The sequence below is a fragment of the Aythya marila genome (genome assembly GCF_965140915.1).
Source record: "Aythya marila genome assembly, chromosome: 2".
In the NCBI taxonomy this organism is placed as follows: Eukaryota; Metazoa; Chordata; class Aves; order Anseriformes; family Anatidae; genus Aythya; species Aythya marila.
This window is the reverse complement of record NC_139043.1, coordinates 96102212-96128816: the sequence shown is the minus strand read 5'-3', so window position 1 is coordinate 96128816 and position 26605 is coordinate 96102212. Positions and strand designations below refer to the sequence as shown.

At 40.6% G+C, this 26605-nt stretch overlaps 1 protein-coding gene across 1 annotated transcript in view; it reads left to right on the top strand.

Annotated features, from left to right (window-relative positions):
• AHRR (aryl hydrocarbon receptor repressor) overlaps positions 1–26605 on the top strand; it is a gene marked incomplete at its 3' end in the record, with an annotated part of 86575 nt that overhangs the window by 35870 nt on the left and 24100 nt on the right. The window contains exon 4 of the mRNA XM_082755446.1: positions 20294–20394. Within this exon, the coding sequence (XP_082611572.1) occupies positions 20294–20394 (101 nt within the window). The remainder of the gene's footprint in view (positions 1–20293; positions 20395–26605) is intronic.

Sequence of the window (26605 nt, the reverse complement as noted above, 5' to 3'; positions counted from 1 at the left end):
TCTTGTTCTGCTCCCCAAAGTCCTGCTAATTGTTAGGTCTGAGACCATTGCTTGTCACGTGCATCAGTATAGTTTCTTTAGTGGTTTTAATCTTTTCTTTTTTTTTTTTTTTTTTTTTTTTTAAATTGTTCTCTCTGTGTTGTCTGTTTCTGTTGTTTCCTGCCTTATACTAGGTATGTGTATGCTTTGTCAGTGAGTCACCAGCTTTTTATTCTGTGGTGACAAATGTGTTTCCATCTAAGAGCCCTAAAAATCCACTGGAAGGACTCAATCCAAAGACAAGTGGATACCAAGTCATGGAAGAGGACAAGGCTAAGTGGCCTTTTTTTTATTTCATAATAAATTCTGTCTTTTCAAGATTTTATTTAATCTCTGATAAATGAAACTTGTATTTTGTTTATTGATTGCATTTCATTGACTTTTTGGAATGTAATCAGGGCATATGTTTTTATTTTCATTTTGTTCTCGGAGTTTAAAAATAGCAAATGAAATGGAATTTAATGCTAACAATAAGCAAAACACCTTGCCAGAATTCAGGTAGCTAACCCCAGTTCACTGTGGTGGTTTTACCCAGTACATTCACCCAATTACTGTTTCAGAAAATGTGTATCAATGACTGGGAACTCTTATGTCATGCAGTACTCCGTGGTGATGTCTCTGAGTAGCAGCATGAGGCATTTGCTCAGTGTTGATGTTGAAGGAAGGACATTATAAGATGACCTGCAGACACTGTTTCTCAGTGTTTTTTTTTTTGTTTTTTTGTTTTTTTTAATAATTGATTTTATGCATTCTTACCTGTCCTCACAATCTTGAAGAAGACTGAAGTCAGGCCTTTCAGTCTTTCTCATTGCATAATTGCGACATCACTGTTGCTCCATAGTAATCATAGCTAATAACTTTTTCTTGCCCATTTCTCTGATGAGCAACATGCTTTGCTACCTCTGTTGGCATCTCTATGTCTGGCTTTCTCCCATCAAGACCATGTAATTTTAATAATCCTTGCCTATTACATATCTTTCCTTATCAACCCTCTCTCCTCTTTTTGTGGCTTTGACTCTTTCCCCTACAACCATCCTTCACCTTCTTCACATTGCCCTTTATTGATGAAGTGCCCTTGCTCAAATTATTCTTGGGTTACTCACCAGTTCCTCCAGCACAGAAGTCTCGTTATAGACAAGCTACAGGTGGCTGGTAGATTTACAGAAGTATGGGAGTAAATAAATAAATTAATGGTTTAGTTAAACCCCAAAGTTGATGATTTATCACAAGGCTTGTATGGCTCATTCTGTGCAAGACACCTATCTTTCTAGGCTGTGACTAGATCTTATTTAGATGCTTGGAAATCCAAAAACATGAGATGGAACATGGTTTGGACTAAGAAATAATCTCCAGTTCTGAAAAGCTTACCTCATTTTGCTATATGCCTGGGCCTACAGTTTGGCTTATTGGATTACTACAAAGTACTTGTTTTCATTTTCGTTTGTTTTATATTTGGTCTAGCCTTTTTTTTTTTTTTTTTTTTGGAAAGAAAATCCCAACTGACTAACACAGATGCTTTTCTATTTAATGTAGCAGTAACATATTAGTCAGCGCTCTAAACATTCACAACTATTAAGTGAAACATTTTTTTAGATTAGTCAGAGCAGATTTCCATTTATAAATCCAGTATTTATTTGATTACAATTTTTGGTGTACTCATGTAGATAACACAAGTGATACATTTTCTAAAATTTTGACATCTGTACTAGAAGTAGAAGCAGAATGCATATCAGTAAACTAAATTAAATGCTTACAAAGAGGAGTTACAAATAAACTTTAAAACTTCCTTCAGAGAAGCTCATAATTTCTTTCACGAAAGATGCTTTATAAAAGTCTTGCCAAAAATGTATCACATGGATTTACTGTGTCCCTAAAATTCCTCTGAAATCCCCTTAATGCATTCCCTTTTTATATCTGTATGGAATATATCAAGTTGAAGGTATGTATAGGAAGTAAATCTCTGCCTGTAGTTTTTATTATAATAAATAAAGTTTCCGCTATTTCCATTTACCTTTGAACCTGCAATGAATTGGCTACTTACATATTGGAAACAGCTGAAAGAAGCTGATTGAAGAGGATTGAAAGCAAGGAAAGATCAGATCTAAGTCAAACCCCAACATATATTAAGTTTTCTTTTTCTAATCCATTAGCAACTTAATAGCTACTCCACTTTTCTCATTGTGTAACTGCAAAACATATACAGGCCTTATATTAATCTTAAATATTCCCCTGAGTATTTCAACATCTGTACTGAAAACACTTATCTCCCTCGTGCTAGCATTATATTGCATATCAGTGTTACTGAAAACTTGTCATAAAAGCCCTGTATTTTGTTCAAAATAATTTGTTAAAATAATATTGTGCCATCAAATAACCCCTATAAGCCTTGTAGGTTCCCAAAAAATAATAATTTACAAAAACACTTCTTCAGGGGAGAAGTAATCTAACTTAGATAATACATCTTGAACTGATGAATGTAAGGATTAGTGTGAAAAATATGCCAATATATTATGATGATGGCTAAGAAAAGAAGTGGAGAAAAACGGAACTTGCATTTCATTTTTTTTTTTATGTCTTAATATACGTTGCTGCATGTAGGAAGAGGATGTATAAAAAACAAGTTTTACTAAAAACAAGTAATGTTTGTGGGAGGAGATTAGGGATGTTAAAAACTACAGGAATTACTTTCATTGCTATCAAAGGCTCAGTCATGCAAGGTGCTGGGTGCTTTCATATTACTACGTTCAGCAGGAATTGGCTGTTTTCAACATGTCTTCAGGACCACCAGAATTATGTAGTAATTAAATGCTAGCAATATAGCTCTGTATAGCTGTTTAAGGGATGAGATCTTGTGAGCCAAATGTACAGGTCGTGACCTGGCAGAGAGTTTGAAGATGTTACAGGCTTCAATATTCATTCTTCATTCTTCTTCCTTGGGGACAGTGATTCTACACTTGCTCCTAAAGACTTAAGGCTAGGAAAGCAGAGACGATGTCAGTTTGAAGGTTTGGTTTGCAAACACACTTTTTAAGTGTCATGGTGGTAATTGATAATGTCTTTAAAACCACTAGTATGACTTAGATAGTCATCTCTGACAGGATGAGGCCAGAAGAGAGGTCAGAACTGCAGCAGCACTAAATTTCAAGTGGTCACTGGGACAGGAGGGGTTGCTTCATTGTTTCTCTATCATCTTTATCTAGGCAAGTCAAGTCACAATCTCCAGACAGGGGTCAGTGTGCAGACTTTAAATGTTCTAGCTTCAGCAGATACACCGTCTTCTGAATCTCTGAGCATTGTGTTCAACCAGCTTAGTTGAACTTTGGGAAGTAAGGTGGAATGGTTTCCTCTGCTAGAAAAAAAAAAGGAGCTGCAGTGACAAAGTACAACTTTATGGCTCCATCACCAAATTATATATGTAACAGCATGTGAAAAACATGTTGGGGAAGACTTCTGAGGTGTATGCTCATGCACCCTGAAATGCCTTTGGTGGAGACTGGGAAATGTAACAGAAACTTTCCAAGGATGAAGACGGCAGTGAGAAACCTAATCTCCTTCCCACTGAAGCAATCTGCCAGGAAAGCCCTACTGTAGACAAATTTTGGGCAAAAAGCCTGTTCTAAGAAAACGACAGGTTTGACTGGGGAAGAAATAAAGACAACCGGTCAAGCCCTTAATACCCTGTTGTGTTTTACTTGACTGTGGCATTAGTAGAGTAACACAAGTCAGGCATTCAGAATCTGGCCCAGTGTTTTGCAAATGCCTTTGCCTGAATTTAAACACATTTTTACAAATTAAAGACAAATGCCATTGGAAATGGTGAAACACTGGAGGGGTGAGTTCACACCTTCACTACCGCAGTAACTTAGCTGGAGAGGATTTCGTGCTAGGCAAATTGGGCACCAGCTAGCCATGTTGCTGCCAGATTAGCAGGCTGCTGGAGGGAAAGTGCACTGAAAAGTGAACTCAGATTAATGCAGAGGTAATGGGATACAGGCAATCAATTTTGGGGATTTTATCAGTGTACTTCCATGTCAAGCTTTTAATTAAATCTGCCAATTTTATTTTTTCCTGCATTTGCTTTTACTGTTTACCTCAGTTCCTTTCCTTCCCTGTTTCATTGACTGCAGTTTGTTAATCTGTTTTCTTCTGAAATCTTTGAGAATTATTTTCCACCTATTTAACTGTGACAGCTTTCCTAGAGATAAGACACAACACCTCTTCATAGATGCTTTTCTTGTTTGTGTCTTCCTCATCTGTAGATTTCCCTGTTTTCTCCACAACTTTCTTCCCCCCTTTTCCTGTCTTTGCTACAATGTGCTCCTTGTATTCTTCATTTCTTCTCTAAGAGTTTTTTCTTATATCTGCCCTCTGCCGTTCCAGCACTAGGTCTCCTTCTATTTTCTTGACTGACTTTGGTGGGAAAGCAATGCTCTTTTTTTTTTTTTTTTTTTCTAGTAATACATTGTTCTTGTCTCCTGTTGGGTGAAAGAAGGACCCGGCAAACCTCTTTTCCATTCTCCTCCACGAGGGCCTTTTGCCCTATGTGGTCTGGGCGCGGCGAGCTCCGATAGCCAGCTGATGCTTTCATTGCATGGGCCACAGGGAGGGGATGTACCTTTCATTCCCTCCCCTGCATAGAGCCCTACCACAGCGTCAAGATGATGAGAATCACTGCAGCAGAGGGATGGAGCCTTAGGGCGGGAGGGGGGAATAAATAATGATTGTTGTCAACCCTCCCTCCTGCATTAGGCTGCCAGATGATTGCTTATTCCTTGCTCCCACCCACACGCTTCATGCCACCACCAGCATTCTTGGTCCTTTGTGGCTGATGTTGTGGGCTAGTCAGCGGATGAGTCAGCTGTGCTAACCAGTGCTTTTCCAGCTCCCCATGCAGTGATGGCTTTGGTGCAAGAGTTTCCATCAGAAGGATTATCGGCATGAAAGGGGGGGTTGCATGGGCACGTTCGTCGTTTTGTTTAGGAGCTTGCCATTCCGTGTACAAAGAGCAGGTTTCCAGGGGGTTGAGGTTCAGCTCGCCTCCTTCTCTTTGCTTACGCTCCGACGCGGGGAGTTTTGGAAACTACGTCCTGTATACCATCTGGTAGTATGGGAGTGTGGAGTTAATGGGAAATTCAAACTTTGAATAGGTCAGGAAATTCAAAGTTTTGTTCTCACAGCAATTAACTACATGTTGGTCTCAGATGGTATTTTAGCTCATTGGGTTAAAGTACAAAATGAATCTTGCACCACAGCTGAATTCCTGCACCACAGCTAAACTTGGCACGGGGACTGAGTGGGAGAAGAGACGATCAGCGCTTCAAAATACCTTTGTGCCTCCTCGATGCTGGCCAGGCCTGGGCCTCTTTAGCGCTTCCCAGGGGTCAGAACACCCTCGGGGACTGGCGCATCCAGCGTCTCACAACTGGTGGCGACTGTGGAACATCTGGGCAGTGGAAAATGCATGAGGCATAAGAATGCTCCGGCTGCCCGCTTCCCAGCCTGCCCCCAGTCCTGCCTTGACTCTGCTGACTCCCAGCTGTGCTGCCTTGACCGTCACAGAGCATTTTGGTTAGGCACTCCAGATCCTGCTCTCGTTTCGCACGCCGAGCAGAGGCAGAGCAGTGCTGGGACACGCCGTCTGCCCAGCCACGTGCGGAAGGCTCAGTCGCAGCCCTAACTCACCTTAAACTTCTTTCTGCAGCTGCACTATTTGCTGTCTTCTTTAATCTGCCTGCTACTTGGATACTGAGGATATCTTTCAGCAGTCCTGTCTAAGCTAGAACATCATTCACGCTGCTCTAGAAGGACACTTTTTCACTCCACTGCCAGAAAAAAAAAAAAAAAAAAAAAAAAGCTGGAAAGCACTGGGCTGTGGTAGAAAGGCAGCTGAGCACCAAGTATGGATGGCATCTTGGGGCAGCAGGAAGGGGAAGAGGGTGGCAGCTCTCTCCTGAGCATGCTTGATGTAATTTTTGTAACTGAGTTACTCAGAAATCCTTAAAGCTTGATTATAATTACTGTAATTTCTCACAGTACTTAAACTTATTTCTAATGAAGGAATATCTCTTAGTAGCTATTTAAAGTCAATTTATGTATTAAATAACGATTTGTATTACACTAATCTGAAATCGTTTGATTTTGGATTATTAGCGGGAGTGTAAGTGAGTTGGATTACATTTCTCTGGATAATTTTCAAATGAAATAAATTTTGCAAAAGGACTGAAAAAAGGGGAGTTTAAAGGCAGATTTGCAGCTAATCCAAACCTCTGCCTCCGTGTTCTCTCAGGTATATACGTGATGTACAGATCGTTGGCTGTCGGAGGCAACTTTTCAGAGCTGTGTAGGGAATGAGGAAAGGCAGGAATTGTTTGGAAATTGGCATAACGAAGGTCATTGTTTATGCTGATTTCCGTATACTAAATTATTGACAATTCCTTCTCTAGAATTGCAGGTCCAAAGGCACTTGGGGATGTTCATTAAACACCTTCTTATATCTCCCTGAAATTAAGAGCAATTGTCCCCACTGTATTTGAACAAAAGAGGTTGTATTATTGAAAAAAAAGATTACAAATATTTTATTTTCATATAGCAAATAATATAGAAAGGACTGTCAGTAACACAAGGCGTTTTAGGTACGAGCTCTTCAGCCAGACCACTGTACAGAGCAGTGCTGAGCAGCAAATATTCGAGCAGCTGTTTGCCCTGAAATACCCATATGTATATTCATTCCTCCTGTTACCAATGATCTTTTTGCCAACTGCCTCCAGAAGAACAGGATAATTTGTTTGTAAAGGTAAAGTAACACAACAGTATTCTCATGTATCTCTTTCCATAACTACAAAGGAAAAACTGCCATGTTAATTAAATACTTACATTATTATCCAGGGCTATTTCATTTTAGATTAACTTGTGGTTTAGGCAAATTTTATAAAGAGGGGCAAAGTCACATCTCTTTGTTTAGGCAGAAGTTGACCTTGTATAGTTTTCCTTTCCATGGGAAGTTGTGTTAGGGAATTGGAACAAACCAGTAACTTAAGACCAGGGGAACCTCTTCAATAAGTTTCAGAAATTTTTGAAACTGTGGCCTGCTTTTGAAAATGCCTCCAGCCTTGTCTGCAGTGATACTGTTACCCTCGAAGTCACTCTGGAGGCTGTCAACACCCCCCGTTTATAGACCACAGTCAATCTCACCACCTCCTGATGGTACTCGGCATTGGAGCCTGCCCCAGCTTCCCTTTCACAGAGTACAGGCAGGGCCAGGAGTGGAGACGAGGCTGATTTTGAGGAGGCATGAAGTTCGTATCAAAGCTACACCATGAGGCTGTCTTCTGTGTAAACTGCCAGCTCTAGTGCAGGTGGGAGGGGACTTCAGTGCTCGAGCCGGATGGAGATACGCATCAAGGTCAAGCCTGAATATCTCTGGACAAAGCAAGGGCTCTGCACGACCTGTGGGTACATCTCCAGAGTCCCCGAAGCTGGCTGCATAGCACGTGTGGGTGTACCTGATCTAGCTTTAATCTGGCTGGCGTGGCTAATAATAGCAACGAACTCACAAGGCAGCGTGCAAGCGAGTCATCCCAGCCCATCCGTGAGCCCTCCATGGGCTTAACGCTGTGCCCTCGTTGCTGTTGTTCCTTATTTAAGCTGGATTACAAAGCTGGTTTGGGCAAGCCTGTTTGTGCTACCTGTAAATGAAATGTGTCTGGATGCTAATCCTCCCCAAAAGTCAACGAGCGATACGTCCAACTTCAGCTCTGAAGTTGCAGGCTCCAGAGTAATTTAGAAGCTTTTGAAAACTTTACATTAATGCAAATAACTCCTGATGGAACAACAACAGTTGTTTTCCTAGCGCTAACTGGTTGTGAAAACAGGCCAACTCCCATTCTTTGGGTAGAGGTAACTTACCGTAACAAGAAAAATACTTTAATGCCTATATTTTTTAATTTAAATTCTCCCCTGCCCCCATCACCACAGGCCATTCCAGCTACTACCTGCATGCCTCTTCCATGAAAACAGGTTGGGAGGTTGGTCAGTTGTGAGATACTCTCAGCTAAAATATGCAATGGGCTTTTCTGTCCTAGAAACATGCTCACACTAGTACTCGTTTTATGTTCCTAGTATTTCTTCGGATAGTAAACCCATTTCCTGGTTGCACATTTCTGTATCATTGCTGCTTCTAACTAGGCGGCAGCAAATGTTTAGTTCAGGGCAATCATTATCTGCTGTTTATTTAATCTAATGTTTGTTTCACTGTTTGCCATGGCTTTCAAATATCTTAATTAGCATAATTCACAGTAGCACATGGTTGGCAGACACGGACCCTTAAGATAATAAAAAGGAACGGGCTGAATAAATATTTGAAAAAGGTGCCTGTATACTTCAAAATAATTCTGGAGCTAACTATCGTAATCTTTTATTTAATTTTACTCAGGGAGCGTTCTTCCACCCAGATAATACCCCAAGCAATACATTTATTTCCCTACTGGGAACTGAAATATAGCAGTCCCATGACACGGTTCGGTTAAGCCCGTGTGATAATGTGCGCGCGCCATGCATCTGTGCTGGGGGAAAGGATGTGCTGCCTCTTTAAAAGGTTTTCGTGAACCTGTATTGTTATAGTAAACTCTGGTAGGCAAGGGATTGCGTGACTGCAGCAGACTCATTTGTGACCTCAGAAAAGTGGTTATGAAAGTGATCTCTTGATCAGAGGAATAGAGCTCTGCTGCCTGCGAGACCGGCAATGCACAAATGAGCCTCCTCCCTGCGACTCTGCCCCGACAGGAGGAAAAATGCTCGCTCGCCACTGAGAAAGCCTCTTTGGGATGCAGCATTCATAAACGAAGTCTTTGATGACTCCTCTTAAAACTACATGGTTTAAACACAAATTAGGGTCTAGAGTACAGATTTTCTTCATTTAATTTTCACAGTTTTAAAGACTATGCATGAAAGCTTTTTTTTTTTTTTTTTTTTTTTTGCTTTTGCTCTCTGCAGCTTGCAGTGTTCATTTTCTGCCTTAAGCCAATTATTCGTATTTTCTTTATCATAGTGCTGATAAGTTGTGTCTCAAGGGTTATTAGACCCATTCTGGCAGCAAGTCTCAGTGTACATCCAATGGAAATCACATTAGAACTGAAGAAAAACCAGCATAAAGTGATGTTTATGTTTGCTAATGAGTGTAAAACAGATCTGATGAGTCAGTAGGTAGGAAATCACCAGTTTCATTCAGAAGACCTTGACAGAATAAGAAGAATGAGCACTAGCAGCAATATCTGTATCATCATTCTCTTTACATATACTATTCACCTATTATTGATGACTTGGTGAAAGTTGTATTTAACTATAATTTTCTTGAAAGTTGAGGCCACAATCCCATACATTTTATGAGAAGGAGACAGGTTTCCTGCCCTTACTCCCATAAGAAATACTTCTTATTTCTGTGGTGGCTTGCTGTGAGTCAAGACACCTTCACAGGAGGCAGACTTGCCTGTTCAAGTTAATGACAAATATGCAGAAGAGTTGAAACTGGAGAAAGGGTTATATTTTATTAGCTAGAACTTTGTTTCTGAAAAACAGAACATTGTTTGGCTGTTCCTTGTCTTCTCATGGGACAAGTCTGATAAGAACTGTGTGACAGCCTTTTAATTTTATCTCCATATCTAAGAATTTTCTGTTTAAAAATGAAAAGGCAAATCAAAGCAGAACCACAATTTACATTTCTAGAGCTTTCCGATCTCTTTCTGTCTCTTTTAAATATGGCATTTTTCATTATGCTTAGAAATTTTGGAGGTCCTAATTCTGGCCATTGACACAGGGACTGTGGCATTTTTTAAAATTTAGTTTCTCTAGTGTTAACGGGGAGAGAATATGTAAGCACACTATTGGCCCTCTTAGGGTCTTCAGGTTCTGCTGAAGATCTTTCTGAGCGAGGAACCTGCCTGTGAAAAGAGACAAAGCAAAACGGTGGTGAGGAAGTGAAAAATGAAGGTTCTCGTAGTAATTGAACACATCATGTGCGAAGGTTCCTGTTCTGCAAAACAATTTATTTTTGGACAAACCATAATGTCCTCCCTGCAGTCCCTCTGACTTACAAGTGATTCCAGTTGGGAGCAAGGTCCATCTGTTTGGATAGCTTTACAGGACTGGACTTGAAATGCGTGCATTAAAGTATTAGTGTGCATAAAAACACAATAAACATATCCAGGAATCATAACATTACCGATTTAGTGTTCTGGTACGTCCTTCAGTTTTTGACTTTAGTTGTTGCCTTGCACTTAATTTGTAACTTTTAGGTAAAATTTTCATGTTACTAATTTTCCTCAATCATCTAAAAACTTCTGGAAAATATTTCACTACTTTAAAATTATCTGGAAAATTAATTCTGATTTATTTATTTTTATTTATTTATTTATTTAATTATTTAATTAAGGTACTCATTTTCCTGGTATTCATTTGCCCTAACTGTGTCTCAACCCCTTTTTTACTTCTTGAGGGAGAAAAAACAAAACTAGGGGAGCTCCTCTCAGGCATATTTTTTGCACTTGTTAAGTCCATTGAACCTCTGAAGGCAGCTCTTCACACACTCAGTCCCATCATGGCAGTCTCAACAGATAGCAGCAAAGCCGACAGCATTTCAACTCTGCCTTAGAAAGAGTGAGCCCTATTGTGTGGTGTATATTTATCGGTGCTGGTGCAGCAGTGTGCTGCAGTCTCCATCTGACTGAAAGGTGGAGATTCTTGCCTTTCTTCCGTCGAGTGTGTTTGCGTATTTAAAGCGCACTGGAAAGCAAATGTGCCTGTGCCTTTGCCTCTAATATTGGATACAGTATGGCTGCTATATAAGACAGATATTAAGGAATTGCTCTTATGACACTTCTGACTCTGAATGTGATGAAGCCAGATTTGGTTTTCTGGGTAACATATGCACATCCTGTGCACTAAGGTCTCAGTGTGAATATTTTAGATGCAATGTTTATTTCATCTTAAAGGTTTCCTTTATCCTCTCCAGATCTTGTGCTTTGGCTATTTTTAAACAGTCTCTTGGGTGATATACTGGCCTACTGACATATGCTCTTTCAACTCTTTTCTAAGAGATACTGACTTAAATTCCCTCTCGGAGGTATGAATTTAGGCAGTGCCTTTCCATGCAGAGTGGTGCAAATGAAATTATAAAGGGACAGGGATGTTACAAAAGCAGGATATATTGAGGAGTGGAAGCTCAGGAGATAGCCTGTTTGAAACATAGGGCTGGAAAGATAGCCTGTTTGAAACATAGGGCTGGAAACAGGTTATCAAATCCAAAAAGGAAAGCAAAGATAATGCAAATTTCACATAAGTCAGTCATTGTCAGATTGATTTAATCAGGAAGGGTGAGAGACGCTTTCTCATACACTTTCCTAGTTGCGTTTATTTTCATGCTTGGCCTTTGATTTGATTTCATTCTTCAGGGATTGATTTACTAAATGTTCTAAACAGTAGATCTAAATTGAAGAGGGTAAACTGGTGCACATCTTCTGCAGCTGATAAAGACTAAAAATGTTCTGATATTCTCCAAATAAATCTTTTACCAGGACTTTATTGCATTTCTTCCGTAAGATGCACCCTTAGAGCCACTTTTTCTTTTTTTTTCTTTTTTTTCTTTTTCTTTTTTTTTTTTAAGTGGGGAAGATTCTAGTAAACTGTAGTAGCGTACTTCTGACCACATACAACCTTCTTCTTAGCTGTCATTTCAAGAAAAAAATGAATTCTTGTCTTATGACTTATGCTTCTGAAAAAATACTTCAGAGTCAAATTTATTTCCTCCACAAAAGGAGGCAAGTTTATTTTTATTTTTTAGGCAATGATTAGTTTTGCTCAATAAACAGTTGTAGACATTTTGTCCTCAAAGGGAGCTGCCTCTAATATAGATCCCAATGTCCATAATTTTATTATTTTAATTGAAATAATCAAACTAGTAGAAAAATGGCCTTGGGACAATGAAATAATATGATCCATATCAAAAGAGGATTACATTCTTTGATTATAAGGAGAGAAGTGCCAAGAATTCAGAGGATGTAGAGAAGCTTTTCTTTTCCCCTGTACTTTTTTTTTTTTTTTTTATATGTGGACAAGAGCAAAGATGAACAGCTATTCAAATAACAGCTATCACGAAGGACACTTGGAAGAGTTGGGAAACTTTGCAAGTCCTTTTGCTAGGCTATCCGCTCTATAGATACTAGAAGTAATGTGTCCTGAAATGCTATACGTGTTAATATGAAAGTATATCAGGATCAGTGGGACTTGCTGGGATTCTGCTCAGGCAATTAGGATGTGGCAGGTCAGAACACACTGTAGTACATTTAAGTCTAATGTGGATTAGCTGGTGAAGTCTGAATACCTCTACATGGGCTTAACGTACAGCATTTTAGAGTGCAGAACACAGAGTAATGGAAACTAAAGCAAAAGAAAGATAAAATTACATTGTTTGTACACTCTGAGGTCCTTAGCACTGGAACCAACCATTGTTAAGCATCTTCTCTAAATATATAAGAATTCTCTTAATATTTTTTTCTTTACTAAACTTATGCTTTGCAACTCAATTCTGATTAATGAACATATAATTTACAAGCACAAGCCTTCAGGGGCAAAAAATTTATTAGAATCATCTTAATTTTTATGAAGGTTGTGGATACGGATGTGAAAGTTGACTAATTTCTCACTTGAGATTGCCTAGAAGTCAGGCTTGCAATCCATTTTGTAGTTTGACAGAATAACCCTTTAGAATTTATATTGTATGTATTTATTCAAAGGGGTGTGCAAGCAAATATACACTCAGGCAAGCAACTGTATTACAGCTTAATTAAACTAAGAATGGAATAATACAGGGATAACTTTAAGGCCTCAGGATCGAATCTATAAATCAGCAGGTTCCCATCACATTTAAAGCAGTAGGTAATCAAATGGAATTATGAAAATGAAATGGAACACAATTACTTGGAATAAGTCTTGTACCTTGGGATAATACAGGAGGGAGTGTATGTCTTTGTCAGTCGTATAGCCAATATATTCTACCAGACCAAATGATGAATCAAATATTTACTCAGGGTGATGCAAACAGATTTCTAAAACAACTTTGTCAATGCACAGCTTGGGGTTTTCTGCTGGGGAGATCATCTGTAGAGTCATACGAAGAGAGAAAGGTTGCAACAGTAAGCCGCAGAGAGATGTGCTTTCTGGACAAGTTGTTTTGAGTCTGTTGCTTGCATCACACAATTAGGTTTTGCATGGAGGCACAGTTTTTCTCTTGTTCTCTGATTGCTCAGAAGTTATGGGATAAGGGAGATGTTATAGTCCCAGACTACATAAAAATGTAAAACACAAGTGTGGTTTATTGTGAGCTAGTTTGGTGAGATACAGATAGAATAAACCACAAAAAAAAGAAAAAAAAAAAAAAAAAGACAAGCTGATAATGTAATTCACACACTCTCCATACACACACTTTTCATGACCACCACTTAACCATTCTCAGCATTTCTTAAAGCGATCTGCACATTTTACAGACCAGAATTTGTGGAAATGGCAAGCATAACATACAGAATTTATTCTAATGGTCACCTACAGCCATGAACCTCTCTTACAAAATGAATTCTGTTTGTAATCAAGCAATGAAAGTTTTCATGGAAAGAATATGAAATGTCCATTACTGGAGATACTCAACAAAAACCCTGAGCAACCTGTCTCTCTAGTTAGCTCTATTTCAGTTAGGGTGGAGTCGACCAGATAACCTTCAGAGGTCTTTTCCGTCTTAAATCTTATGATGTTTTTGAGATTCCCTACCCCAGCTGACTAAATAGGTCTGGTGTCCCCACAGGTAAAATATTGTTCTGAAACTTCACAGACCTCCTGACACAGCTGAAAATACATGGACAATTATTTTCAGCTCCTCAGCTTTCCTTGTCAAAGTGGTTATCCCCAAAGGCAACGCGAGAAAAAAAAAATCTGACTTTTTCAGCTCCCCATGAAGTCCTTGGTGTGTCTTCCTTCTCTTTCACCTCCAGCCAGGCTCTGATACCACCTTCTAGCTGGTGCTCTGGTACTACCTGCTCTGGCATCACCCCAGCTCCATCCCAAAGGCTCGGTTTGTTCATCACGAGCTCTTACCCTGAACACATGCCCTCTCTGATGGGGCATCCTTGCTGAAAGGTTTGGGCCCACAGGAGAAGATTTAGAGGGCAGAAAGAGGCACAGGGGGGATTTCTCTGGGGACTGGAGGAGGGCAGCCCAGGACGTGCACTGTCATCACTGCAGTGTCTCACCCGATCGCCATGAAGCAGACTCACGTGCCAGGCCTCTCCAGACTGATGCTATAAGAGAAGCTGCAGGGAAGCCATCTTTCTCCCTCTTTTCTATTTTTTTTTTCCTGAAAAAAATAATTACCATGTGCACACAGACAGCAGTGACAGTCAGATAGCTGCCTTACGAAATTTACCTCATCTGCAGCTATTTATAAAAACACAAAATGACCCGGGGGAATATAGCTAAACCCACTGCTTCGATCGTTGCTCCTGTAGCATATTTTTTTTCTGTTTGTGAAAGGCTTTTACTTCACAGAAACACTCCTTGCCTTTCACGTTGCTGGTTTTCGCCCCCCTCCCTGAAGCGGGAGAGCTATTTTCTGATTCTGTACTTTAAGCCCCCTTGCTTTTTTTAGGCGACTTCCAGATATCTGATACAGCGCATAATGAGGAATTAGGTTCCATTACACGAAGGCTTAACCTTCATGAAAAGCATTCAGGGCTTGCCAGGAGTCATCAATATTTAACAGCTGTTGTTATTATGAAATACTTCACAGGGGAAGGCGGCCCGCCTGCTTGCACGCAAGGGTTTGAACGGGCGCCAGGCCCCTGTCAGAGGCGAGGGGAGATTGACAGGCGGCGGGGTTGCGTGAGAGCGCGGCCTGGGTTAGTCAGCAGCCGGCCTCCGCACACCAGGGCCTTCTCCCCCCGCTGCCTCCCCATCAAACGGGATCCTCTGGCCGGGCTGGGGTGTCAGCCCGCTGAGGTGGCGGCGTGCCCGGCAGCCGCCCACGTGCCGCCAGCTCCCGTCACGCAAGGCCGTGGTCGGGAGAGAGTGATGGGGCGAGCCCTATTTTTTATTTTTTTTGGGGGGAGGGGGGACACCGTTTTGGTGCCCCTCGCATGTGGGAGGTGTGCGGGGCTCGCTGAAAATGGAGAAAACACGTTTCAGGAGAGAGGGGATGGGATCTGGAAAGAAAACAGTTCGGGGTGTACCTTAAATAAATGTCATGCTGTACTTGAGAAACTTCAAAGGGCAGTCGGATTTCAAAGCATCTCTTAAGAAGAAGCAGACTGAGAAAACCACTGAGTTGGGGAGAGAAACTTTGCATTGCTGCTAGCGCAAATGCATCTGGCGTTCTGGTAGCCTCCGCACCGGCACCGAGCACCACACATCTTGCGTTCAGAGGGTGGATTTTGCTGCCGCTTCCCCTCCCGGCACGTCGGTGCAGCCTGCCTGTTGCGGCACTTCAGGCTGCAAGCGCCCCTTTCATATAGCTGTTCATATAATGTTCTCTATGCTGCATATTATTTAATTTTGGTCTGCAGCCAAATCGTGCTGTCCTTACTGTCACTCAGGGTCCTCTGCAACACGTCAAGAGGAAACAGGCCGTTTGGGTTCGTGGCTGTAGGTTTGTTTCTCAGACCGAGTGTTTCCTAGCTGTGTTGTTTTGTTTTCTTAGCATTCAGGGTAGCATGCATAGCTAATTCTTCCTGCATCTCGGCGATCCAGGAAGAAAGACCCGATTTTCACTTCCTTTTGAGTAAGTTACCAAAAGTGAGACGTGTATGTGTAAAGCAGTATCTCTGAAACTGCAGGCTAGATTCAGATATTTTGATCTCCCTGCTTTAAGAAATAATTTTTCCCAGGGGTATCGCTGGTCTCACAGATACTCGTCATAGAAAGGTTTGGTACTGATACACCTGCATCCTTCTGAGCCTGAAGAAAATAGTACTGTCCCTTTCTTCCACCTCAAAAGAACGCAGGCAATGTGTCCAGGTCAGAAATAGCATCCTTTTGCTGCCCATTTTGCTCCTACACTGTTGTGGGACGTGGGGAGCCTCAGCAGCTGAAGGTGATGCGTGCCCCTCAGTCCACGGGATGGCTGGGGCGCAGCCTGACCACGCGTGAGGTTGTTACAGAGCTTAGCTTGGCAGGTAGTAATGATTATTTTCTGAAGAAAGAAGGTTGTGCTTGTGCAGGAAGGGATACAGAAATACTTTGGAGACTGTAACCCTGTTGGTTTAAAAAGTGCAGTTTTATGAGAGTCCTGGAATTTCCATCCCTCCGAACGAATGCTTATTCCACAACGAGTCCATGTGCTGTTATTTCTGGGCAAAAGGGGGTGGCTGGTTTCATGATGCGTCCTTAGACTTTAAAGTGTCAGGCAGCTTTTCTGTTCTGTATATATTCCAATACTCAAGCCAACGGGTTTGTAAATGTAGATTGCAATGCTCCTGTCAGGCTCAGAAAAGATCTCAGGTTTTTACGGTGTGACATAGTGCAGCAGTGAAAGGCTCAGCAGCACTGTGTAAGACAGTCCGGTACTCCGTTCATCCGAACTTATCTCCCTTTTTGTGGATTTTTTTTTTCCCCTAATTAATTAGCTGTCAATTCTAACTCAACATTACTTTTCAGTGGCCACTCTTTTCATCACTTTTAGATTAGAAATTGAAATAATGTCCTCAGATATTTGGCCTTTCCTTCAGGAAATCACGCTGATTTTTTATTTATTTTTTTTCCTCCCTCCTTTTCCTCCTCCTAGCCTCCTCCTCTCTCCCTCTATCCTGTATATTTCCACGGTGTTGTCCTTCTATAGGCCCCAGCATTTCCAGACTTGTGGCTTTTTAATGTTGTCTGCGATTGCACCACACTCACTAGATCACATGAACTTGCAAAACTGTCAGCCCTGGTTGTTGTATATCTTGTATTTATCACCCTATGGTATCAATACACTCATTCATCTTCTTTGGCAGAACAGCTCCATCTTCTGTTTTATTTTGTGTTCTGGAAATGCAAGCTAGATAATTTCTGCTCAGAAGAAAAGGTCTCCATAGTTCCTGCTTCCTATCCATTCACTTTGCCACTTTTGAACCTAGTAGGTGAGTGCTCTACACTGAATTGCTGGCAATTTGGCTGAAAAAGTTGCTTCTGCCACAGAAAACAGTCTCAGACTCTGTAAAGCTAGAACTCTCAATTTTTTATTTTAATTTTTATTATTTTTTTACAGTCAGCAGTGTTCATCAGACTGCCTGCAATATCAGTATTTTCTTGCCCCATTCTTGATATATGGTACTCCAGAAGCCAGAATTTTTCCCCTCAGGTCACTGAGTCATCATTAGCTGTTTGTTATTTTTTAACTTTCCACAACTTGCTCCTCCCTGCCTACTAGAGACAGCACTCCTGCGTTCTCCAGTCCTTCATTTGCTTTCATCATTGTAGGCTTAATTTTTGCTCCAGAGGGGCCCCCATTTTATGTAACGTTTCAGCCTGGACGCAGTTGTCTTGTTGAGCCACCAGTCACAACTAGTACCTTCATTCAGTTCTCCCACTTGATACTTGATGCTGACAGGGCCATCACCAGGCTGCTCTGCCCTCTTTTCCCTGTTTTTCTGCCTGTTAAGATAACATCTTGCAGTTTTTCCTTCCCTCTCTGCCACATCTTGCCTTTCCTCCTCCTCCTTCACCGTGGGGATCTGCGTGGTGTTCAGCCTTTCTTGCCTTGCCCCCTCCAGGCATCATGCTACCAGCAGCAGCAGCCCCTTCTGATTGATCACTGCTGTATGAGCCAAGCCCTGCTGCCCCGACGGGTGGATTAACAGAGTATTTCCAGAACAGGGAGGCAGAAGGAGAGTGACCAGCGAGCATCAGGTGCAAGGAGCAAATGTGCCTGCCTCAGAGGGGCTCTTGCTTCGTGGTGCGAAGGGCGTCAGTCGCCTTGGATGGTGCAATAGGGTCTCCTTAGAGTTCAGGCCAGCGAGTAGTGTATGTTATGAAACGGATGTGTGTGGCCTAACATACGGGTAACTCTAGCCGGCGAAATAACATTAAAATACTTTCCATTCGGAGATGGAATTTATACTAGCCAGACTAGCTGCGGAACAAACATCTCTTGTGCTTCTGCTGCTGTTTGTGTGAGCCTGAAGGCTAACAAACAGGCAGGGAGCTCTGGCCCGCTCGGTCGGGTACAATAATAGTTTCCACTAACGATGAAGTTAGAACTTGGTGGAATTTTCACCAAGCCAAAAGAACGGATCAAAAAAATAAACCTTCATTTCCTCCCACCCCTCCCTGTCTGTCCTTTAACCTGCACAAAGACAGCAAGCAACTGCGGAAGTAGCTACAAAAACATCTTTTTCTGAGGGGGAAAATTCTGGAAGAGCCCATTGGAGTAGGGGCTGTGCTTTTAAAAATTACTGTCACAAGTGTCTAACACTGTGCTGTGATAGCCATGCCTCTGTTCTTTGGGACAGATGTAGCAGAAGGCTTGGCTGACCAGGAAAAAGAAAGTGTCCTTTTCCGATTAGTTCAAATAGTGAACCAAAATGAAAGTGTAAGTTCAAAAATCCTTGTAGCCCATTCATAGAAGCCTAGCTTACAACTCCGAAATCGCAGAATTATTTTGGCTGGAAAACATGCGCAGGGAGCTGCTTTCGGCAGCTTTGGGTTTTCCTGATATATTTTCACATGCCCAGGGGAGGGATTTATTGCCTCTAATTATACATTTGAGATGATTGCTTGGGGGTAATGACCGGCATTATCACTGGCAGCAAATATTTACAATGCAAGCTAAAAAACATCTCGAATATTCAGCCAGCATGGCTCTGTGTTGCCATCATCTGCTGTAAAATGCTGAGGTATCCTGCAACTGCCCCTCACTAGGCTGTTACCTCGATAAGGGGCTCTGGTACAGCCCTTTGGAGAGGAAGTGACTCCATTTAGGTCATATCCTCAGTCCCTTGCAAGAAATGTTATTCAAGCCATTAAAAATGTAGACTTCTATTTTTTAAATTTTGATATCCTACTGAAAATTTAAAACCTGTTGTCACGGCTTTTAACCTACAGCTCAAGAGCAGTAGAGCCTTGCTGGCTGTCTCCCCTTCTTACTCCGATTTGATATAAACAGTTCCTGTTTGTCTCAGCTTTTTTGGGGGATTATTAACCACCTCTGGCTGTGGCTGCTTCTAGCCGGCATGGGCAATGTGCATCAAATGTTGCAGCTAATCTCACTGGTATGCTCTCATTCTCTACGTGAGAAGGAAAACAAACTGAAAACTGAATCTCTGCTTGCTGCCTGGACATCTGTGTGACCCACTGCAGTTAGGCACTGGGATGGGGCAGAACATGTGAAGCTGATCCCGTCATTTTTATTGACCATATTATAAATACTCCACATTTCCCAGATGATGAAAACCCCAGTCTAACAAGTAGCATCAGCCTTCTCAAAAATGCTTTCATTATCCCCAGAAATGAGACTGTATTTTGGGGATTTTTATGTGGGATCTGTCAGTTTGAAGACTTCAATCTGAGCATTCAAAGATATTTCAGATCAAACAATGATTACCCATGCACAGGAAATTTCAATTCCCATGAAGATTTTCATTATTATTCAGGAAAAATTTGCAAAATATATCGTTAGAGATTTTCCTGAATTTTGTGTAATTAATGACCTACTAAAACCAAACTTTAAACTTCTGTTTAAAAACAAAACAGTTTTAGCACTTTTCTGTGAATATTGCAATCAGTCTCAGACTCCTAGGACTGAGTAGAGTACAGTGAGAATGAAAATAATCTGATGCCAAGAAGGTCAGCACTGAAAATGAGAAACGTATTTCAGTCTCTTGTCTTCTGAGCTATATAAGCATTTCTTTATATTTTCATAATACATATTTTTATAAACAAAACAACTTGCTAACTATCTTTTATTTCTTTCCTGTGGGTTTTTGTTGTTGCTTTATGTAGAATACAGTAATGGAAAAAATATGTATAATAAAAAGTGCGATAGATATTTCATATAAAAAACATCTGGACTTCCAGATATGTATGTATCTATCTCCCTCACAACAAAATAAAGTTGTCAGTAACTGAGATCCAGACAGTATTTCCTAATTAAACCAGTGGATGTTAAGTGCCTAAGTAAGAATTTGAGTCCAGTGGCCCTAATCCATATGATTTCTAAACTGATAATAACTCTTTCCAACAGCCATTCAAGAAAAGCACTTTAAGAAGCAAGCTGGCCAAACGATAAAAGAAGACAATGTATGTAACAAGACCACTGTACAAGAAGGTGGACTTCTACTAGAAGTGAGTGAAAAAACGCCGTCTTTTCGGGCTCTAAGTAATTTATGCTGTTTGATGAACTATGCTAGTTAATTCCTTGTGGCAACTTGGAACAAACCATCCGTCTTGGTGTGAGTCACTCAAGAAGCACACTTGTGAGCTCTTGCAAGAGCAAAACTGGCAGTTGTGGTAGTCCTGTCCAGTCTCTGCCGGAGCACTTGCAGCCTTACGTCCTGTAAGCGATCAGGGCCGTCCCGCGGGCTGGTTCACAGTTCTTTGTCACTTGCAGTGATAGCTGAGATGTGTTTGACTTGGCACACATTTTGAGGGTATCAACAGGAGCTTGCTGGGTTTCTGATCTGAGCTAAGATTATTCTGGGACATCTTAATTTATCCTACTTCCTCAGCTCTGTGCTCTGAGGGAAGCTATGTGCGCAGAAGTTTTTCTTTCTATGTATTTTTATCCTCTTTAGGATGACTTTGTATTGGCAGGCCAGTGTAAAGGGGCCATACTGTTACTGAAAATTGGATCCATTAATCTGGATGAAGAATTAATACTGCTGTGAACTACTGAACCAGCTAGAGCACAGCAGTTCATTGCAGATACATCTGCATTTCAACCATATGATGCAATTGTGCCTTTTATACACTGAGGATCCTTGGAAACTCCTATTTGATTAAGACTACATATGTATAGTTGCTTTGGATAGGGTAATATGTATGGTACAAAAATCATGTTTTAATGACAGCCCTGAGGTACATGTAAATGTAAATTAAATAGTAACCTCCAGCAAACAAACGCTGTGCACTATTAGAGGAAAAAAAGAAAGACGTTTTATCATGGGAGCCAACATCATAACTTGTACAAGTCTATGGAATGAGAACTGGCATGCTGCTTTCCTTCCTCTTTATATTTTAGGAGATTTTAATTTTACATTTCAAAGCTAGTAACACAGATGCATTTGATTAGTTAATACAAGTGCCAAAATGAGATATTTGGCTGTCAGGTATTATTTGTAACAATTTCCATTCCCAATGAGCAGGCAAGTACAAGGCTTGCAATGAATGATAAATACAGTGAGCATCTAATTTTTAATAATGGTCTCATATCTTTAGCCTGCGCTTTGGTTGGTAAATATTACGTGCCCACAAGTTATAATCCTTATGGATCCTCAAGCAGTAGCCCTATTGCTTACAGGCACATGGAGAGAACACTGGTATAGAATTTCAGGTAGGTTACAAGGTGCCAAATTTTACCGACTATGCTAATGGTCTGCTTTCTATAGGGTATATGAGTCACATTCCTTTTGAATACGTGGGAGATGTTTTATCCTGGATCATACTTAATATGGATTACTAACTCGATGATTAAGTGCATGTTAATAGGATTGAATTCGCCAGGCTCCGTTTATGGGCATGTCTAACCTAGAATAAAAGGGTGAATTTTCATAAGGACTTGCTGGGAATGTTCTCTTGGGACTAAGCTTGGCTCGGGTGCTCATTCAGTGGCCATGGAATGTGATGAAAAGTGGGTTTTTGTTGCTTGACCAAATTCACCATGTTAGTTATTAGGGACTGTGTGCTCTTAACAAAACAGCTGCATTTGTGATTCCTTCTGAGGAGAAGCAAACAGCCTTGCTGGTGGTTGCTATGCTTTGTGCCTTGACTTGTGAATCCAGCCACTTTATTGGCTCTCAGAAGATGTTTTGCAGCTGTCAAAAGCTGCTTTCCTTTTCATGGCACCACCTTGCACTATGCGACCTCTCCTAGATTCTTTATTTAATACAAACCAGAATAATCTGACTCACCAAAATATGTGTGAATAATACTGTCCCTGACTGAAACTTTCATGGAGAACTGGGGACAATTGCGTTTTTCTTCTAGTGGGTAGGGTCACTCTGCTGTATATATAGATAGAAGTATGGAATAGCAAGAATCCTAATTACTGGTAAATAATTTATCTGCCTCTCCAGCCTTGGAACAACGTAGTACTTCCCCTTTCAGCTTAAAAGAAAACAATGGAATTAGTCTGTCTTCAAAGTATGTTTAAAATGCTTTTTATTTCTAAAGGCCTCTGCCACAACATGTGTTTTTATTTAAGATTTTATAGAGATATTTTTACAGCTATAATCAAATAGCTTTCATCAGCAATAATAGAATAAACAATGATACCAGTTTATCAAAGACTTTCTAGCGGAGCACAGCAGGTATCTAAATAAATAATTTCTTCCAGTGTTTTAAGTTTAAGGATCACTTCTTCTGGATAAGAGAGTCTTTTTTGCCATCTTTTGGTTTTCCTTTGGAGAGAAGACAAACAAAGCTCTAATAACCAAAGTCCAATTTTATTAATGATCTTTTTTCAATATGCTCCATTCTTGCAATCTTTGCTCTCCTTGGAGACTTCAGACTCCAACTGTTTGACGGCAGTAATGATTTTTAACTTTGCACTTTCATAATATTTTCCAAGACAGGTGGTACTGCAGCCCTTGTGCCACGTCTGCCTGTCAAAAAAGGGCCGTATTCAATTTCTGAAGCCCATTACTGAATACTTAAAGAACACTGGGCCAAACCCTTAACCAGAAAAGTGGGAGTATAACTTGTATTGGCAGTCAATAAATCCAGATAGAATTTATATGCTGTGGTGGTGGGGTGGAGAAACACAATAAAATGATGACTTGGAAAAATAAAAATGAATCACTGGTAGTTATCTAGGCAATAGCCTTGATTGCAATACTCATCTCATGGCTGTTAGCCACCTCCTACTCTTTCCCCCAGCTATGCTACACTTGAAATCTCAAGTCCAGACTCAGAGTCGAGGCTGTTGCGCAGTTAATATCTCATCCCGATTTTGTAATTTCCACGTTATGTACTATCCTATCTGAAGAATTAAATGCCCACTGTTGAGAGTGAGGCCCTCTCTGGACTTGTTCTCTTCGTGACAAGCAGTTGGGCAGCTTCATTGCTCACACTGCTTGTTGCACAATCATCACCCATCTACTGTAGAGAACCCTGTTGAAATTGTTACTTTGACTTCATTGACCACCTCAAAACCACTTCTGCAGTTTTTCTACTCATTATAGAAGCATCACTGATGTTCAAATTTCTATCTCTGCATTTGCTGCTGAAGAAGCTATCTTCATGGTGTTTCATTCTTTTTGTCTTCTGGCTTCCTGTGCCATCATTGTAAACTGCAGCACAGGATTTCTGGTATCTCTGTCTCCAGACATACTAGATGTAATTCTTTTCAGGTGAGAAAATAGTGGTTTACATTGAAAGCATTGCAAATATTAAAATGAAATCTGGATGATCTATGCAGCTCCCAAGCAGATGCTGATGGAATAAGGCTGCCTGGTTCTGTCATGTCCTATCTCACTGATGAATACTGATAAAGGCCAGACCTGGCCTGTGTAGTCATTTCCATGTTCACTGGCAACTCACGCTCTTTTAGGGAAGGTCCATTTTGATTTCAGGATGTTCCAAGCCGCTTTTTTACCCAGTTCTTAGAGAGATTTCCACCATGAATCCTCTACTGCTAAGGATAGGGACAAGAATCAAATTTCAGTGTTTTTGTCTCATGTTTTGTTTATGACTGTGCTGTAGAGACCAGTTGTCATACTATCCTTTTATTTATTATTCAATGATATCATACATTTACTCTTCCTGCATGGAGATAGTTAGTGATGCATGCCTGAGTTACCTTCTTCCTGCTAAAAACAAATAATCACATAACAAAATAAGAAGGTAGTGGATTTGGTTGCTATTTTGCTATAAAACGCAAGTGTGGGAGAAAGAAATGCAAGGGCCTTTCAGACATAATTTGAATTTCAAGCCAGAAGGATGGCTGCAAGCTCAACCTGTCTGTGCCCTGAGAGGAAAGAACTGAAAGCCTATTTTTCTCTACATAGTTCAGTGATAACAGGCTCCCTTACGAAAGCCTCCTTGCTCCTTGAAATCACCTGTTCTTTCAGCTGGAACTTCTTCACCCTCCTGCAGCCCTCTCCACTCTTCCGGAGCAGCTGGAGGTAACTACTCTGATCTTTTTTCATTTTAGCATGTCAGGAGACCGAGCCCAAGAGACCTGCATGTTCAATGTGTGTGCTTAGCAGCAGGCTGCTGCATGCTTTGGGATCCCATTATGCCAATGAAAGAAACTTCATTTGCTCTGGCCGAACACAGGACAGGCATCTCGGTTTTCAGTGGTGGCAGAAATAACACATTGTTAACATTTTGCATATTGACTAGCAAAGTTTCTATGGCAAAAGTCTAATTCTCCATTCCTCCTAAACTCTTGTATGATTATTACTTACTTAAAGTTTTAGGCAAGGACTGTCAAGATGCCTGGCATCTTAAAAAATATCATAAAATCATGTCTGTCTTCAGAAGTGGAGAAGAATGGTGAAAACTCGTTTTGGTGGTGCCACCATCAGAATTCTCCACCACTATCAATAACCTCAGATCCACTATATTGTCTACTTAATCATTTAAAGGCAGATTTTTCAAACCGAATTTCTGTGTTTTGCAGACATGCTTTTGTTCCAGCATTTGGCAGATGAATATTGCTGACTTGAGTGGCAAGTAACATGACTAGTGAGGCAAATGAAGTATCTAGCTACATAACTGGCAGCATTTGTGCTTGGAATTGACTGGTGGTGCAAAGCAGAGAGCATAGTCAGGTGTAGGCACTTTTTCACAACTGAGAAGTTCTTTATGTATTATTATTATTATTTTAATTTCATATCACAGGTTTTGGCACTAATATGAATAGGAATTTTTCATTCTTGCTTGGTAGTTCCCAATGAATTCATTGACGTGTTTGCTTTATTTTTAGCTTTAACATGAAATAGAGATTGATTTTTGATCAAAACCAATGAAGGCCAGTTGTAGTTTTTATCTAAGAAAAGGATTCAGGGCTTAATGTAATGCAAGCTTGAAGTCTATTATTTATCTATACGTAGTTACTTTGAAAGCGGCTGTAAATAATAAGATTCTGGTAGTTACTTTGAACAGAGAGGTGTATGTGCACATTTTGGCACAGAAAGGTATTTCCAGGTGGCCTCTACTAACAGTTTGAACTAGAGTTCAAGTTTCATTCCAAGGGAGTTGGAAAATGATACATTAGAAAACATCCTATTGGTGCTGTTCTTCACCCTGCGTAAGGAAATAACATAGGAAACCTTTTCCCACTTGGTTTCCTGTAATTTTTTTAAACTTGTTAGTGTAATTCCACTTCCTCCTTCCAAACTGATTTATGTAATCAGTACTTGATAAAACTGTGCTCTTGAAAAAGGTACTCCAGTTTGAATTTCAGTCTGAGAGCAAGAGATTTTACTCTTCCTGTTATTTTTTAATTTAAACTTGAAAAGGAAGATTGGGAGTCAGACAAAAGTGCACGGTTGTTATCCAGGGCTATGACCAAGGCACGGACTTCAGAAGTCGGAAGCTGGTAGAGGGAGACTTTTGATTTATTCTGGCATTGAATTCCTTTTCAGCTTTCAACAGTGCTCTCTCTCTTACACAGTACTTCTAAACTAAAGCTGTTAGGTTATGATACAACGCTTCACCTTTTAATCTATCGATTTAAAATATAGCTACCAAAATAGGAATTTCCCATAAACAGCTCATGGTCTCAGAGCATTTTCTTTTTCATTTAATAACTTCCAAAAGTTACCCAAATAACCCTTTTGCTTTCCTCTGTTTTCAGACATGAACCTTCTCCCAGTAATTCAGATGACATGATTTAAGCTGACATTAGTCTCTTGAGATGATTAACAGAGAATATGTCCATGAAATAAAGAGCCATAAATGGGGTCAGGAGTAACTTGCCATCTTTATCACATGCGTACATTCACTTTCTTTTTGGCAGGCACAGGCGAAACACAAAGGAACATTTCAGAGGTCTTGGTCCTTTTTTTTTTTTTCTTTGCAAATAGACATATTTCTAAAATCCAGACTTGAAATTTGGCATGGGAACAATGTTGTACAAAAAATATCCCTTCTGCTGCCCTTTAAACAAATAACTAATGTTCTCACTTACTCCTTCTTTTTTTTTTTTTTTTCTCCTTTTTGAACAAATCTGGTCTGAAAAGCCCGTGACTTCTAAATACTAATTGTTTTCTACTCCAGTCGTTAGTGCTACTGTCACTAGTGCAGCGATCACAGTGCTGCCACAGTGCCTGGGATCCTCAAATACAGGCTGTGGCATAGCTCAGCTTGACAGTGTGCCGAACAACAAAGA